The 15,038-nt window shown below is 48.5% G+C and overlaps 1 protein-coding gene across 2 annotated transcripts in view; it reads right to left on the bottom strand.

Annotated features, from left to right (window-relative positions):
* Window positions 1–331: 331 nt before the first annotated feature.
* The window catches only part of TMOD1 (tropomodulin 1), a 74,254-nt gene continuing 59,547 nt past the window's right edge, over window positions 332–15,038 (bottom strand). For both annotated transcript variants that reach the window (XM_081102976.1, XM_081102977.1), the window contains 2 exons: window positions 5,848–5,992; window positions 332–1,819 (listed from right to left, as the gene is read on the bottom strand). In XM_081102976.1, the coding sequence (XP_080959102.1) occupies window positions 1,755–1,819; window positions 5,848–5,992 (210 nt within the window). In that variant the 3' untranslated portion in view covers window positions 332–1,754. The remainder of the gene's footprint in view (window positions 1,820–5,847; window positions 5,993–15,038) is intronic.

The following is a 15,038-nucleotide window of genomic DNA, read 5'->3' as shown; positions in this document are numbered from 1 at the left end:
AAAATTGCCACCTTCTGGTCTAAACCAACAGCTCGACTGATGGAACAGATGGTCATAAAGATGTGGCTCACCTTCGTTTTTTATTGATTTGGTTTTTAACAGAGATTTTCCCCTAATAGTCTCTGTTTTCCCTAGTATCCACCACACTTTGCTTTTAAGTATTTTCTTTGAGAGATTCAAATTAGCTTGATGACACATATGGGCAGTTTTTACACAAATGCCTTGGGATACAAGACATTCTGAGTGAGGTCATCCAGCACTGCCGTGGTTTCCCGGCCTTGTCGGGTGCGTGTCCCTGTCACACAGGTCCCAAGAAACACATACGCAGTCATTCATAGACCAACAGATTTAATGTTACATTGCAGTTTCCAGTGATGCAGAATACAGCTGCAATTGTGTTTCAAGGAGAAGCCGGTGGCGCCACTCCTGGGCCCATCTGCAGCCTCGTAGACACTTCCACAGAGGGCCACCTCCGGTTACCCTGCACCGTCCGCGGCGTTACAGTTCAGTGTGCAAGACTTCCTTTCTCGTCAAAAGCCTCTCTGCTCAGTGCTCTGCAGCAGTCTGCTCGTCAGCTCTTTGGCGTGGCCTTTATCAGGAGATTTGTCCTATCACTCATGAATGTAACTTCCCAAGCAACAGAAATACTAGCTCGACTGGCACTGTGGTATGTTAAAAGGCACAAGGGCATTGTGGCTTCACTTTTTTGCTGGATCCCAAGAAGTGCAATGATGTTAAAAGGATGCGGCAGAGATACCAAAATTACGTTTTCAGAATCATCATCTTGGGATAGTTTGGCCAGGTTTTCCTAATTCTTTACTATCTGGGTCTTCCCCGTTGGCCTTCTGAGGCTTAACTGTTTAAGATTAGCAGTGACGTGTCTAGTAAGTGCGGCCACAGGTAGTTGCAAGTCTGTCAGCATAGACTGGAAATTTATCCCTCTAACATTTGACTTCAAGTAAGCCATTAGCCCACTGTGCAATATAGAAAGGTGTTTTCAAGTATTTGGCCACAGGTTTTCATATCCATCATAAGGTTAGCATTTGATAAAGGAAAAAATTCTGACTCCGGTGTTAAAATGTAAATAAACCCCAGATGCCATAAAGAACACTGAAGGAGCTGTTTGTTGCCTGGGATTGGTAAAGACAGGATGGTTTTTGAAACTTGGAATTTCCTCATATCCAGCAAAAGGAATCTCATGTTCTTTGATTCCTGGCAGAGTTCGGTGGCTTTAGTCTTTCTGTCTGTCTTGAGGGGAAAAATTGTGTTCTTGATCCATCAATCAATTTGGCAACTTTAATCTTGAGGTTCTTCAATTTAAAGGAGGGTTAATAAAAAGCCTGTTCTGCTGGCTAAATAGCTAAGATCAAATTTGTAATAAAGTATAATGCTTCTATACCGTGCGAAGAGTGTGCTGTTTGTTCGTGCATTAAGCATAGTCAATATACCAAAACCAGGCTCTCAGCTAAGTCACTGCTGCTGTAACGTCATCTTCAGGAAGATCTGCCGGTCCAGGGCCTTCTTAGTTTTTAAACAATAACCAGACTGAACTTCTGTGACTAAAGAAAAACTTCACATTAACCATAATTTATAAAATTTCAACTGTAACCACTAGTTATCCTAAAACCTTTGTGCATAAAGAACTGAACCACAAAAGGGTTTGTGCCGACATTCTGCCTTCTGGCTTCCACTGCAGAGCACAGATCATCAGTAGAACGTGTCCAGTTCAGAGGCGTGGTCACCACCGCCACACACTAGACTCCACTCCGGCACTTGGGAATGATGGGCCCAGTCAAGTCTGCGAGCCTCCTCTTCCTCACTGGAAAGGAAGGGAGATGAGATGTAAGCCAGTTGCCCCTGTGCGCCAGGAACCACCTCTGTGGCTCAGAAAGCGCTGTGAGCTTCTCGCGAACGCTTTGGTTAGCAGAGTCTGAAGCCAGTTGTTTCTAAAGGGTAGTTATGTGTGGTTGTGTAACGGCCCTCCCACTTGTCAGCGTTCACCTGCAGCGAAGCTCCTCAGTCCACTTCAGATAAGAGTTAAGTCCGTCTTCTTAGTAAGACTAGGGTCTTAACTGCTGGATACGTTTCCCTTGGCTTTCTCAGAGTTCCTGGCCTCTCTCCTGCCTATGTAAACAACAGTGTCTACATGATGATTCCCCTGCATTATCTGTCCCCTCAGGGTTAACCCTGACATTTTCCCAGACGCAAAACATAAGCTCAAACGCAATCACAGAACAAAGTAGTTAAAAGCCATAAAGAAGAAAGAAGAAACACCAGCCAGGAGGTTGCAGGCTGAGGCATTAGCTTACAGGACCATGGGACAGGGAACGGGGTTCCCTTGCTTGTAACAAGGGAGAGTGTTCTGAAATGAATTAAGTGTCTGCAGATGAAGACCAAGCAGCAAGCTAGATCGGCCACGAGAGGAAGAAGTCTGTAGAGCTGGACGGTGGCCGTCAGAGGGCTGCTGGTGTGGCAGACAGGAAGCGGAGGAAAAAGGTCTGTCTATACTTAGATGTCTTCCAGTGCCCGAGCCGAGCCGGTAAACCTGCAGCCAACAGATGGATGAATACGAGCTGCAACAAGAACCGAATCAGCTTGTGCAAACACGGAGCCTATATAGCAGAACCACCTTGGAAGATGCGGTACTCGGGTTGTGGCTGGGAGCTGGGGGAGGGGCGTGGGGCACAAGGCACCCAGCATGGGGCCCAGAGTTCAGCTGGTGCCTGAGCTCCTGCACACCCCTTTGTCCCCATCTGGAGAATAATAAATGCAAATCAATGGGCAATCTCCTGATGAGAAAACACTGGAACTATCAGAATGTCCAATAGCTTGGGTTAGATGTGGAGCAACAAAAACCTGAAGAGTGGAAGAGGTTCACCTGAGGTGACCAAAGGGTTATGATTCAGGGGTGGGGAACGTCTGGCCCATGGGCCATATAAGGCCCATGAAATCATTTGATCCGGCCCTGCCAAGGCATTAGGAATGAGTTAATTAAATGTCTGACCAAGTATAGCAGGCTAATTTTTAAGTTGCTAATTCTGTATGGCCCTTGAATGATGTCATAAACATCCAAATGACCCTTGGCAGAAAAAAGGTTCCCCATCCCTGGTTATGAGAACAGACCTTTAGGCATGTCCATGTTACCTATGCAAGCATGCCCAGCAGGGCAGCCTCTTTACACCTCTTTTGCACGCAACACCTCATTGCAGCCCCTCCACAATTCTGGAATGTCAGTGTTGTTACCATTTCCATGTTATGGACGAGGAAAGAAGGGCAGAGAGAGGGTACACTTCCTGCTCAAAGCATCACAGCTGGTACCAGAGAGAACCAAGGCTTGTGCCTCAGTCCAGCGCCTCTCTCAGTACCACCCGAGCCCTCCATGTGGGTTTTACATATCCACAGCTCATCTGGTTCTCACAGGACATTAGCTCCGTTCCCCTGGACAAGGAAAGAGCCAGGATCCTGAAAGCTGGTGGCAGAGTCAGGACTGGAACCTGGTCCCCAGCCCAAGCTCAGGGTACAGAAAGGGATGCCTCCCGTGTTTCTTTCCCCGCTACATGCCCTCACTGCATACACTGGGTCTGTCCTAAGTTCACCTGCACTGATGTCGCAGGGGCTGGGTGAGGAGAGGGGGAGGCACCCACTTACTCAATATTCTCTCCCCCCATTTTAAGGAAATTGAGGCCAAGAGAGGGAATAACATGCTCCAAGTCACGAGAATAAGTGACAGAACTGTGAGTAGAAGCCGGGTCTCCCAATATCCACCTTCCATTCCATCTGCTTTTTACTTCCACTAAAGCAAACTCCTCTGCGTTGCTTATCATTGCAACATCAAGAGACTCGTTTAGCAGAGCCAGAAGGAATCTTGAGTCATCCGGACCAACCTCCGTGGTGGCTTGAGCTCCCTCCATCACTTCCCACCAGGCTTGGACACCTCCATCACGTCTTTGGGGAGCTTTTACATGCATTTATATACACAACAGCACTTACTCAGTACTATTGCGTCCCAAGCACAAGAATCAGAACTAAAGATATTGCTTAACAGGGGACCAAGATATACCAACAGTAAGTCTGATAAACTATTACAGGTACCCTGGCAGGTCTCTATCAAGTATGAGGCACAATGCACAAAGTGGTCAGATCTTCTGAGGATGGGCAGGTGACATTCTGCTGAATCTTACAGGATAAAGGGGTAGATGGTGGGAAGGGAGCAGGAACATTAGGCGTAAAGGCCCTCTATAGGGATGCTTTTGCTTGGGTCACTCAGAGGCATTCTAGCTACCTGGAATGGTTGGTACTGATATGGCAAGAGGATGGCTCATCAGGGGTGTCAAGAGATGAGCCTGGCAAGGCCTCACCCAGAGAGGAGGTGGAGAGCACAGGTTCAAGGGCTGGACAGCCAGTTCGAAGCCCACTTCTGCCCACTGCGGGTAACCTTACTACTCTCTAGGCCTCCTTTCCTTAGCACAGAATGGGGGTAACAATAGCACCTGCCTCAGCTGGGTGCTGGCAGCCTGGGGGAGTAAGATGGGAGTGTGCACAGCAGTGCCTGGCACACAGCGGGCACCTTTAAGTGTCAACTACGTTGTTAAGGGACTTGTGAGCCATGTCAGGGAGTTTAGGCTGAGAGCACTGGGAGCCCTGAAAGGGGTCTAAGCAGAACCCGAAGGAATCCTGACAGGACAAGGCTCGGATGAGCACTGTGCCCGATGCCAGCCCCGGAGGACCAGGTACGTGTGATGAGGACTTGACATGAGGCAGCCCCACAGGGGTGGCGAGGAGGTGACTGGCTGTGTTGGGGCTGTGCACAGAGAGAGGCCCAGATTTCTGGTTTGAATGGCTGCGGAAAGTAGTGCCTTTTCTGAGATGGTTTTAGGGCAGTGGTTCTCAACCTTGGCTGCACATTAGCATCCCCTGGGAATCTTTTTAAAATCCTGATTTCTGGGCCTCATCCTCCGGAAATTCTGTTTCTTTGTTATGGCGTGGGGCCACAACATTAGTAACAAAGAAACAGAATTTCCGGAGGAAATTTTTTTAACTCATCATGCTTCTGTCTCGTCTGTAATAAGAATAACATAATTTGGATTTTCTTCTTCCTGCCTTGTGTCTAGCAAACTCATGGCTAAATATAATAATCAAATATGTTAGCGTATTAGGCCTACTCCTTTTCCTGGTTGCTTTTCCCTCCACTTTTCCTATAGCCTTATCAGACCCACTCTTTTGGGGACACTGTATCAAGTTCTTTTAACAGCCAGCAGGAACACACGTAAGTAACTACACACAGAGCTTGGGAACAACTGGCATCTGGAGAAGTCAGTGATTGATGTCACTTTTCATTCAACTGACTTATTGGGTGTTTGCTCACAAGAAAGATTGTGACATTCTCTTTTAAGAACAAACTATACCTTTAACTGAGATTCAATTACTGTAACCTGTTTACTATGAAGTCAACATTTTCAACTCTTATCTTAAAAGCAAAGAGAAGTCTCCTAGGCTTGGGGCTTTGGTAATAGTGCTGGTTGGGGGCTGTGGGACCTGGGGCTGGAGCCAGACCGTGACCTGGACAGAATTCTTGAGTTCGGAGAAGGGTGTTCGGAAGAGGAGACTCCCGGTGAGCCTGTGCTCTTCCGCGTTTCATTTCAGGAGCTAATGCACTGAGGGTGCCCTCTGGGCCTGCCCTGGGCTGAGCTGAGCTTAGAGGGCCCAGCGAGGAGACAAGGCACAAACACACAAAACGAATGCAACCAACGTGAAAGTTGGAGTCAGGCTCACCAAGAGGACCCCCTGGGAAAGTTGTCCATGAAAATTCCCCCCAGGACAGGTGGGAGGGAGCACGTTTTTACTCACCAAGGTCGTTGTTGCTCATCATGGCGTTGGAGGCCCGCAGCCGGGGCCCCTGCTGGGTAAAGTGGTAGCCGAATTTCAGAAGCGTTGTGTTTTTTTCCAACATGCTCACGATCTCCATTTCCACTTTGTTGCCCAGGGGCTGGCTCTTTGGTCAAGAAAGAACAATAGTCACCACTCATTCTATTTGCAAGGCACCTATCCCTTCTCTACCCACCAGAAACCCTGAGTGGTGGGCGGGGATTTTATCCCCACCTCCCAGAGCAGGAAATGGAGGTCCGGGGCAGGTGAAAGGTCACAGCCAGGAGGAAATGAGCTGGGATTCGAACCCAGGCCACCAGACACCTACGATAGATCTTTCCACTGGCCCACAGCAGCATCCTAGAAGGACTGAGCAGAAGGACCTTCAAATCATCTAGTCCAGCCGTGGGCAAACTACGGCCTGCGGGCCGGATCCGGTCCCTTTGAAATGAATAAAACTATTGAAAAAAAAGACCGTACCCTTTTATGTAATGATGTTTACTTTGAATTTATATTAGTTCACACAAACACTCCATCCATGCTTTTGTTCCGGCCCTCCGGTCCAGTTTAAGAACCCATTGTGGCCCTCGAGTCAAAAAGTTTGCCCACCCCTGATCTAGTCCCAAGGAAATGTAAAAGTCCTGCTGCCCGGGCTGTTCCCCACAGTAATTAATCCAGGATCACTGGGAGTGCGGCTCAGATGTATGTGGCTTTTCACACTCCTCAGGTGATTCCAATGTACAGCAGGTTTGATAATCAGTCATTTAGACTCATCTGCAATTTACAAGTGAAGAATCTGAGGCTGAGAGAGGGAAAAGGATTTGCCCAAAGGCACACAGGGGGTTGGGAATGCCAGAGTCAGCTTCCTACAGCCTGTTATGTCCCTTACCCTCAAAGCTATAGTGATCATCTGACAAAGATGAAAGAAAGAGAAAATCCTTTAAGATTTACTCTTAGGAACTTTCGAATATGCAATGTAGGATTATTAATTCTAATAAGTCATGCTGTACATTACATCTCTATGACTTATTTGTTTTATAGCTAAAAGTTTTCACTTTTTAAAAAATATATTTTTATTGATTTCAGGGAGGAAGGGAGAGAGGAAGGGAGGGAGGGAGGGAGAGAGAGAAAGATAGAGAGAGAAACATCAATGATGAGAGCAAATCCTTCATTGGCTGCTTCTCCCTACTGGGGATAGAGCCTGAAACCTGGGCACGTGCCCTGACTGGGAATCGAACCATGACTTCCTGGTTCATTCGTCGATGCTCAACCACTGAGCCATGCCGGCAGGTGAAGTTTTCACTTTTTGATCCCCTTCGCCCATTTCACCCACTCGACCCCCATCCCTGGCAACTACCAATCTTTTCTCTGTATCTATGAGCTTGGTTGTGTTTTGTTTTTAGATTACACATATAGGTGAGCTCATATGGTATTTGTCTTTGTCTGACTTATTTCACTTAACATAAGGCTCTCAAGGTCCATCTATGTTGTTGCAAATGGCAAGATTTCAATCTTTCTTATGATTGAATAATATTTCATTGTGTACACACACACACACACACACACACACACACATCTTTTTTATCCACTCATCCATTGGTGTGCACTTAGGTTGCTTCCATGTGTTGGTATTGTCAATTGCAGTGAACACGAGGGTACACACTATATCTTTTTGAATTAGTATTTGTGTTTTCTCAGAAGTGGGATTGCTGGATCATATGGTAGTTTTATATTTTTTTCAGAAATCTCCATGCTGTTTTCCATAGTGGCTGCATCAATTTACATTCCTACCAACAGTACACAAGGGTTCCTTTTTCTCCATATCCTTGCCAACCCATGGCATTTCTTGTTATTTTGATGATAGCCATTCTACCAGGTGTGCAGCAATATCTCATTATGGTTTTGATATGTATTTCCCTGATGATTAGTGATTTTGAGCATCTTTTCATGTACCCATTAGCCATCTGTATGTCTTCTTTGGAAAAAAAGTCTATTCAGGTATTCTGCCCACTTTTAAATTGGACTGTTTATTAAACTACAAATTTAAATAATTAAAATTAAATAGAATTTAAAATTCAGTTCCTCAGTTGCACTAGCCACATGTCAAGTGTGCAATAGCCACTGGCTACCATGTTGGTCCTACAGATACGGAGCATTTCCATCAACACAGAAAGTTCTTGTGGAGGTGCTGTCCTAGACTGTGAGCCCTGGGATAGCACACAGGACCCAGGATCTCTAGGTCAAGGTCAAGGCCACAGGATTGAATTGAATGAAGGAAAACAGGAATAGGCTCGATGCATAGGAGGGTTGAGAAGATACATCAGCCCAGCATCCAAAGAGACAAGCATAGAACCGTGGTTGAAATCTTGACAGAGAACTCCTCCCAGGTTATTCTGAGTTCACCAGAGCTCGTCTGGGTTCAGATGGGGCTGAGACGCTGATTAGGGCAAGCAGAGGGCCATTGGTGAAATTCCACCAGACTGTCTGGCAAGGCTCCTGAAAGGGCTGGGAAGAGCTCTGGCCTGTCCTCAGAGAACTCAGACCAGCCCTGTGCTCTGGCTGGCTTGGCCTGGCAGCCCATCTCACCCCACACCGCCCGCCCCCCACCCTTTTGAGCTGGAAGCCTGGCCTTCCCTTGAGGGCACTTGCTGGGAGAGCACTGTGCAAACTTGCAAACTCACAAACTCTGAGAGAGCACAGAAGCACAGGTCCTCCCTGACTGGAGGGGCTGCCAGGGCTGTTTCTATAAAGCTGGCACTTCAGGTCACTCAGTTCAGAGTACAGAGCACCCCAATGCAGACTGCCTCCATCCAACCTCCCTACATCCTGGGGAGGAGGGCCGGGCAGGCAGGAACTAGCACCCGGTCTTAGAGATGAGTGCACGGAGCCCATGTATAGATGGAAGATGGACTGTGCTCCCTTTGCTTAATGACGGAGCCAAGGCTTGACCTTAGCCTGGGGCTGGAAGGACTTCAGAGGACCCTGTAGGCCCACATTCTCAAACTAGCATCCACTGTCCCTGAGACACACGCAGATGTCTGTGTGTGTGTGTGTGTGTGTGTGTGTGTGTGAGAGAGAGAGAGAGAGAGAGAGAAGATACAGGATTCTTTTAGATAATTGTGGCCAATCTTCCTGGCATGTTAATCTTGGACCAAAACCACTATTTTTACATTACGGAGTAAAATAGAAAACATGTATGCATCTTAACCAGCTTTGTACTTGCTTCATTCTCAGGCTGTCCCCTTTTCTCCAGGGACTCTGAGACCAGAAGGCCTCGATCATCTCATAGATGAGAGAAGAGGCCATTGGGGATGAGGTTAGGACTAAAACTCTGGTTCTTACTTATTTTTCAAATACTTGTTAGTTAGTAATTATCCTTTCTAATAAAAGAGTAATATGCAAATTAACTGTCACTCTGTCACAAAGATGGTGGCACCCAGTCCTCTCAGCCCCGCCGGAGTCCCCCAGTCCTGAGGGGGGCGGCTGCTGAGAGCGGACAGCGTGAGCAGCCTGAAGGAATGCTTGCTTCATCGCCATGGCAACGAGACCAGCATTTCGCACCCAGCCACAGAGGGCCTCTGGCCAGGCCTGGTGCGGAACGCTTGCGTTGTTGCAGGCCAGGCTGAGGAGACCTCCCCCCACCCCACACCCCCTTGCACGAATTTCGTGCACCGGGCCTCTAGTTGCATGTCATAAGCACCTTACATACGCTAACTAGGAACCTATGGAATATGTACTATTGTTGTACCTTTCATCTTACAGACATGAAGAACAGAGGTATTAAGAAATTCCCACTGAATCACAGAGCTAGGCAGGTGCAGACCAGGGTCTGAATATGGGCAGTCTGCTCCATGTTGATCATTGCTTTCAGCTACTAAATTTTGGGGGGTAATTTGTTACACAGCTAGAGATAATTGGTGCACACACGTAATGTTGAGCAAAAAAAGCCAGACATAAAAGAGCACATGCATGTGATTCCATTGAGCTGATGCTTAAGAATAGGCAAACTCATCTACGGTGACAGAAAGCAGAACGTGACTGCATTAGGAGGGTATCGATTGTGAAGGGGCATGAGGGAGCCTGCTGGGCTGCTGGATGCATTCTGTCTTGATCTTGGTGGGGACTACACAGGTGTATACATGTATAAATCCACTGAGCTGTCCTTTTAAGACATATTTGCTTTACCATATATGCTACACTTCACTAAAAAAGTAAATTTAAGTAAGAAAGAGAGGGAATAAGGGAAGAAAGAAAGGAGGTCAAAAGTTGTTCCTTGCACGAGCTAGAATCTCTCCCAGAAGTCAGTTCTCCCCACCCCATCTGTCTACCACCAACTAAGTCTAACAAACAACAGAAATATCACCTCCCTCTGATTGAGAGAATACTACACGGTTCAAGGATCAACACATTAAATCCTCTCACTACGCTAGTAGGTTGAGTATCAGTATTATTCCCATTTTATAGATGAGGAAACAGAGGCATGGATACATTAAGTGACACTCCTGAGTTACACAGCAAGAGCAGAACGGGCTTGATCCTTTGTTTGACTTTAAGTGTCAGGGACTGAAGACAGGTCATCCTTGGGTCAGTCTGTCTCTTGTCTGGGAAGCTCCTGGTTTTTCAGGACAGACTGCCGTGACAACCTGACACGGAGCGAGACGGTTGTTGTCACAAATCTTTAGTCTAATTCACTCTGATCTGTGTAGGAGAAGGGTGTTGTTCTCTTCACCATACATTTTGTCTCTCACTTCCACTAATTTCATCTCATTTTCCCCTGAGAAGGGGGGTCAGTAAAAAAACACAATTGGCATGTGGGTGAAGGAACAGTGACTTGGGCCTGTCCTCTCACTGAGGTTGAATTACTTAGTTAATTCCAGGCTAAATTACTCCAAATCACAGTGAAAATACAGATGTGAAAAGGAGGCACAGACCCAGAGCTGCTACTTCGGAGGTGAATGTAGAAGGAACAACACAGCAACACAGAGAACACAATTAGTCAAGTAGTCTTGCTCTTTTGGTTTTCAAGTGTTTTTCTTACGCCTTGCAAATCCAAAAGTATATTCAGTCTCACTTAACACAGTTAGCCAGCTGACATAAGTGTGTAATCTAACAGTAAGGGGTGTCGCCAAGTGTGAAAACCTTTAGGATTCTATTCCAGTGTATCTTTTATTTTCTTTCTAAACTGATTTTCATTAGGAAAATAACCCAATCTGGGAAAACAAGAAAACACAATCCACTTTCTTTAGCTTTTTTTTTTTTTTTTCAAAATATTAAGCACATCCTCACTGTCAAACATTGGAATGAAACGTGATAAATCCAGCCAGTACCCCCGACCTTGCACATATCTTCATTTGGGGAGGGGGTCGTGTTTCAGGTGTTATCTGCTCAAAGGGGCAGGGAGAGCACCCTGAGCCCTCAGGGTCCTGGGGAAGGACCTGTTGGAGGGAGCTCAGTCAGAAGTGAGGAGGATGAATTGAGGGGCCCAGAGAACCCCCATTTGGGTATGACCTGCTGGGAGTGCTCTGACGTGTCCTTGATCTATGACTTCGGGCAAGTCTCATCCCTTCTCTGATCCTCAGTTTCCCCACCTTTAAAAGGAGGGCAGGACTGCCATTTTCTCAATGTCCTCAGCTCCAGGTCTGCGCCCCTCTGCCCTCTCCCACCCTCACTGCCTTCCCTGCCCCTCCAGCCCTCACTGCTGGCTCTGGGCAACTTCAGGCAGCAGCAGAGCAGAGTCTGGAGATAAAGAAAGACTGGCCGAGTAAACAAAGAGCCTCAGAGTCCTGGTTCCAGAATGTGTGTCCCGAGCCAGCCTGGGAGGCTCCTGTCACCGGGTAGAAGGCCCCAAGTCCCTTTCCTTGGCCATATAAGGAGAAAGGAGAGCAGCGACTCACTGACACAGGTGACAGGCACAAGGGCTGAGGAGAAGGCTGCCGCCTCTGAAGGCCTCGGGGACTAACCAAGAATGAGGAATAAATCACATGCCACTCATCACCTCCTTTTGGCCACACTCCCTAGAAGCCTAGGGGCTGGAGCACCTGATGAGAGGCAGTCACCATGCCCAGACCTCCTAACGCACTGGGAGAGGCATGGGTGGCCTCCCTAGGGCCTGGGTGGCTGAGCTCCCTCCTCAAAATAGGCCTGCTCCCAGTCCTCCTCCTTCCCTGCCAGACCCCACTCAGTCTCCAGACTCCAGCATATGGGAGCACTTCCCCCAGGTCCCCTCATCCAGGAGGTAATCCCACCTCTCTGGTCTCCCAGGCCCTGACGCCCTCTTCCTGCTCCCATCCAGCAGGGAACCATGTTCCCCGAGCACAACTTTGGTGCACAGGGCAGTTTACAACCCACCTTCCCTCAGCATCCATTCAGAGCCCCGTGGACTCCCAACTCCCTTTCCTCCCTTCCTCCTGGGGTACCATTTATCATGTTTGGATGGGCTCCTTCACTTTCCCTTCTCCTTCTCTTTGTTCGTGTGATTCCTGCACCTGAGATGCCATGGTCTCTACTTCCCACTCTGAGATACTGTCCACCCTAAGGTTTATCTCAAACGTCACCTCCTCCAAGAAGCCCTCCCTGATGCCTGCTCCTGGCTGAGACGGCCCACTCCGGTGGACCGCAGGGCCCTCTGTCTGTGGCCTGCTGGAGTACCTCACCTAATGTTCATCTCTGCTCTATGGTTCCTATGCAGCATGGAATCCCGGGAGGGCAGCGAGAGAGCCTCATTCACCCAGTGCCCAGCACTGCTCTGGGGTGCAGCCAGCACTCACCAAATGCTGATAGAAACCAAAAATGAGGCTCCCAGGCTGGGGGTAGGTGTGAGAATGCTCTGGCCTTACACCAAGAGAGGGCCATGTGAAACTACAGTAGGGTTCAAGAGCCCAGACAGGCTCAGCTCATACACTTTGGAGTCGCCTAGACCTGGGTTCTAATCTTGCTTCTGCCACTTACTGTGTGACCCTGGGCAGGTCACATAGCCTGCAAGGGCCTCAGTTTCCTCGTCGACAATACCACGATGGGTTGTAATACCCACTCACAGTCTGTGAGCGTTAAATGACGTAATGGATTCGTGGCCTCTCTCAGGAAATTAACTCTGAATGTGTGAAGTCCCTAGATCGCCTCTGGAGTAATTACAGAAGTTATCGGCCACCTAGTTTAATCTGTCATCTCCTCAGAAGTGGAGATTTTATGACTTCATTTACAAGGGAGGTAGTGAGGCTCAGGGAAGTGTACCAGGTGAGGGTGATGGCTCCATCTCTGGGCTGGGGGGGGGGGGGGAAGAGGGGGAATAGTAGTGAGAAGGAAGGTGGGCAGCTCGTCCCCTGGCAGCTGCCATCACAGTGGGCTGAGGCCAGTGGTCTGGGCCCTCTGTGGCCGGCATTCTGCCCCAGGTGTCAGTTTTCAGCTGACGCTGGGTAGACCCTGACTCGCTGCACAGCTAGGCTTGAAATCACATGACCAGCTGATCCCGGGCCTGGCCCAGAGCTGCTGCCAAGCTGGCTGCATGCCTCTATTCCATCTGCTGTGCCCCTCCTGCCTCCAATAAAGCAGGATCAGCAATGGCCAAAGGAGGGACCTAAGAGGTGGGGTGGGTAGGGGCTGGGAATGGGCGATGCAGCAGCAAGGCCACAGCATATGAGAGATGCAAGGAGTCCAACGCAGCAGATGCACATGACCTGGCTGCAGCAGGCTCACGCGGCCTCTTTATATGAGTGAGAAAAAAGGACCCTCTCTGGGGACAAAGCCCCACACCAAGTCCTGGAGAGAGGAATGCGGGTTAGACTCCGACCCCTGCCTGCTCATTGTGCGGTGAACACGCACAGCCATCCAGGGCGGCCCTGCTTACCAAGCACCACTGTGGGCCAAGTTCTGAGCTCGGCCTGAGATGGAGATGACACAGCACCAGCTTCTGAGAATCTCACAGGGAAGCCAAGGTCCCAGGAGAACACGGTGTGTGTGTGTGGGGGGGGGGGGGGCACCTTGCTCTGAGGGGCCAATTTCCACAGTGTAAATATTCCCACCAGGGGCGGGTTCAAGGTTCCGAGGTGCTACCACTGCAGGGGAGTTGGGAAGAGATGTGAGTCGGCTCTGGCACGCTGGTTCCAGCTGCCTCCAGACCCCAGTGGGAGAGGAAGGGGCTGCAGCCGAACCCAGAGGAAGCGGAGCTCTCCAGGCAGAGTGGTAGGGGCAGGGAGGACACTCCAGCGGGGAGAAAAGCAAGAGTGAAGACGTGGAGGTTGGAAAGTAAGCAGGGAGCACACTGTGAAGAGCTTTGCCGGGGTTCCGATGGACAAGGGACCACAGACGTCTTCTGGAACCTGGTGATATTTCAGCTCTTGGCCTGGACAGGGGTCACAAGAGCGGTGTGATTCGTTCAACCGTGCATTTACGTTTCATGCACTTTTCTGTTTGTTTGAAATAGTTTACAATAGAGATGAATATCTCAGTCAGGGATAACCACTACTTATAATTGTTGTATTTCCTTCCCATCTTTTTCCTATGCACACATTTATATGACCAGAAAGCAAACATTGTCATGTAGAAAATGAAAGCTCCCTATCCACACACCATAAAGAAGACTGTGTGATAGTGTTTTAACACGTGATGGATGAAGTGTGGGTTTCGGAGTCACCGAGTCCTGGATTCAAATCCTAGCTCCTAAAACACGAACGTGGTGGCCCTGAGAATGTTGCTTGTCTGAACTGTTTTCTCATCTGCAAAGTGGGAGGGAGAATACACACCTCCTGCAGGGAGGCTGGGAAAACCAGAGATGGTGTGTGTCAGGTGCCTGGCACGAAGCCGAGCCCACAATGGACCCTCAACACATGTAGCATGTAAGATATCTAACATGTAAGATACTCTTATCAGCTCTGTTTTAAAAGTCAGGACTGAAAGAGTTGCCCTGAAAATAAATGACTGAATCACAGAAGTTATAGAGAAATGATAACCCCATAATGATAAAAACAAACCAGAATTTACCCAAAGAATAACTTCGATGAGTAAGGAGACTCAAAAACCCATTGAGTGGGGGGCAGGGGTGACTGAAGGAAATGGGATATTTAGCCTGGAGAGGAAGATTCCAATGGTTATAAGATTAAGCCCAGCAAGCAGGACTTAAAGGGAGCTAATTTCTACAGGAGATCAGAAAGGGTAGACGAGCTCCCCATCACTAGGGG

The sequence above is a fragment of the Myotis nattereri genome (assembly GCF_964212035.1).
Source record: "Myotis nattereri genome assembly, chromosome: 12".
NCBI classification, from domain to species: Eukaryota; Metazoa; Chordata; class Mammalia; order Chiroptera; family Vespertilionidae; genus Myotis; species Myotis nattereri.
The sequence above is the reverse complement of the archived record's forward strand: the minus strand, read 5'-3'. Positions and strand labels throughout refer to the sequence as shown.